The sequence below is a fragment of the Triticum aestivum genome, chromosome 2B (genome assembly GCF_018294505.1).
Source record: "Triticum aestivum cultivar Chinese Spring chromosome 2B, IWGSC CS RefSeq v2.1, whole genome shotgun sequence".
NCBI lineage: Eukaryota > Viridiplantae > Streptophyta > Magnoliopsida > Poales > Poaceae > Triticum > Triticum aestivum.
In genome coordinates, this window is record NC_057798.1 from 648,328,282 (window position 1) to 648,330,227 (window position 1,946).

Genomic DNA, 1,946 nt, shown 5'->3' on the forward strand with positions numbered 1-1,946 from the left:
CATTACAAAATAGTAGTTTCTGATTTTGATTATTTCTTTCATACATAATTTATCTGAGATTAATCTTGAAATTCTCTCCGCAACAGGAAATCATTTTTTTTTGTGTGGGGAAATCATCTTGTTAGAAAAGAAAACTGGAAGAGCGCTCGCTAAGCAACATCACCTTACGAACTGGCTCCCGTCCCACGAATTGCGAGATGATACATAATTTTTGTCGATGAGATAAAACTGAAGATCAATGGCAGCATCGCAGAGTTCCAAAGACAAAGACGACTAGTGATTCAACTAGTAGGAGACATCCTCAATCAGAGAGAGGAGACATTGCAGAGCTCAAAAGAAATCTTGTTTTTTCTACAAGATCGCTCCAATATTTTTATCTCGGGGGAGGCATCGGCGCATCTGTTTACCAAAGCATTATTCAACATGTAAACCGAAGAGGCTGAAAACTAAAATTCAACTCGAAACAGAGGCCAGTAGACGCGTGCAGATGTCAAGCCAGACAGCCATCTTCTTCTACGGCAAGCCGGCGCCCTTCTCCCTGGCCTGCCTCTTCCGCTCCTCCTGCGCGATCCTGTCCCTCTCCTTGGTCGCCGCCTCGACGTCGTCCCACGTCGAGTGCTCCTCCGCCGTGCTCTCTGAACCGACCTTCTCCTTCACCCCTTGCGCGGCTTCCTTTGTGGCTTCCCAGGCGCCCTGCGCCGCCTGCTTCGCCTTCTCGCCGAGCGCCTGCGCTGTCTCGGCCACCTTGCTCGCGCCCTCCTTGGTCATCTCCGCCACCTTCTCCCCGGCGCTCCTGGTGCCCTCCGCGGCCCTGTCCTTGGCCTCGCCGGCCTTGTCCATGGCGCCCTCCGCCACCTCCGCGGTCTTCTCCTTGGCCGCGCCCGCCGTCTCCTTGGCCTTGTCGATCGCCTGCCCCGTCGTCTCCTTGGCCCTCTCCTTCATTTCCCCCGCCTTGTCCGCGGCCTGGCTTGCCGTCTCCTTGGTCTCGTGCTTGGCCTTCTCCGTCATGCGGGAGGCCCTCTCTGCGGCTTCCTCCGCCGTCTCCTTGGCCCTATCCTTCATCTCCCCCGCCTTGTCCGCGGCCTGGCTTGCCGTCTCCTTGGTCTCGTGCTTCGCCTTGTCCGTCATGCGGGAGGCCTTCTCGGCGGCGTCGCCGGCCCTGCCCTTGGTCTCGTCGGCCATGCGCGACGCCTGGTCCTTCGCGCTCTCCTTGGCATGGCCGGTGGCGTCCTTGGCCTGCTCCGCCGCGCCCCTGTACTTGTCCTTGATCTCCCTCCGGTCGTCCGGCGAGTTGTTATACGCCTGCCGACGCACGAACCAAAGCCGGCGAGCACGCATGTCAGCATGCACCTCCAGAGAAAAATCGTGGCATGGCAGACGAGCCAAACTGAACTTCGTATACTTACCTGCGACGATCTCGGGGCGGTCTGCAAGCAGATGGGGCTCCAGTTCGCGGCATGCGGCCGGGGAGCGAGGAAGCAAGGCTTAGGAATGGCCTTCACGGCAGTGTTGCCGGTGAGCGCCGTGGCGCTGGCGACCCGCGCGCCTCCAAGAAGCATGGCGGCCATCAACCTGGACATGGATGTACTCTATCAGCACTGCTCGATCAGTCAATGCGGCGAAATCTTGAAAGCTTGGAATCTTGGATCAGTTGGCAACGACGGTGGTGTGTGTGAGCCTTGCGGTAAGGGAGAGGATGAGGCCGACCGGAGTGTTATAAGCTCGAGGTGGAGGCGAGGAAGGGGCAGAGGTGACACGTACGGGGACACGTTGCGGCTTGTGACGACACGTGGTGGCTCCGTGGAGTGTGCTGCTGTCCGTGACCCGTAGGCCGGAGTGCCGCGAACGGTCTGAAAGTTCTAGACCGTCTCTATGGCCATACAAGTGTGGTACGGACGTGGCCCTTGATCGAAGTTTATTCGCTCGTGCGCGCGGCAATGCCCACG

General features: G+C 58.3%; 1 protein-coding gene across 1 annotated transcript; it reads right to left on the reverse strand.

Moving 5' to 3' along the window:
* Positions 1-321: 321 nt before the first annotated feature.
* LOC123046487 (late embryogenesis abundant protein 19) lies at positions 322-1,690 on the reverse strand. Its single transcript, XM_044469871.1, has 2 exons — positions 1,407-1,690; positions 322-1,302 (listed from the first exon to the last, which is right to left on the reverse strand). Exons 1-2 carry the CDS (start codon positions 1,578-1,580, stop codon positions 514-516), a joined length of 963 nt encoding a protein of 320 aa, XP_044325806.1. The 5' UTR covers positions 1,581-1,690; the 3' UTR covers positions 322-513.
* Positions 1,691-1,946: the final 256 nt, after the last annotated feature.

Coding starts and splice junctions, on each gene's coding strand:
- LOC123046487 (XM_044469871.1), bottom strand. CDS start 1,580: ATGTCCAGGTTGATGGCCGCCATGCTTCTTGGAGGCGCGCGGGTCGCC. Junction 1,303..1,406: donor CCGCCCCGAGATCGTCGCAG/GTAAGTATACGA, acceptor GTGCGTCGGCAG/GCGTATAACAACTCGCCGGA.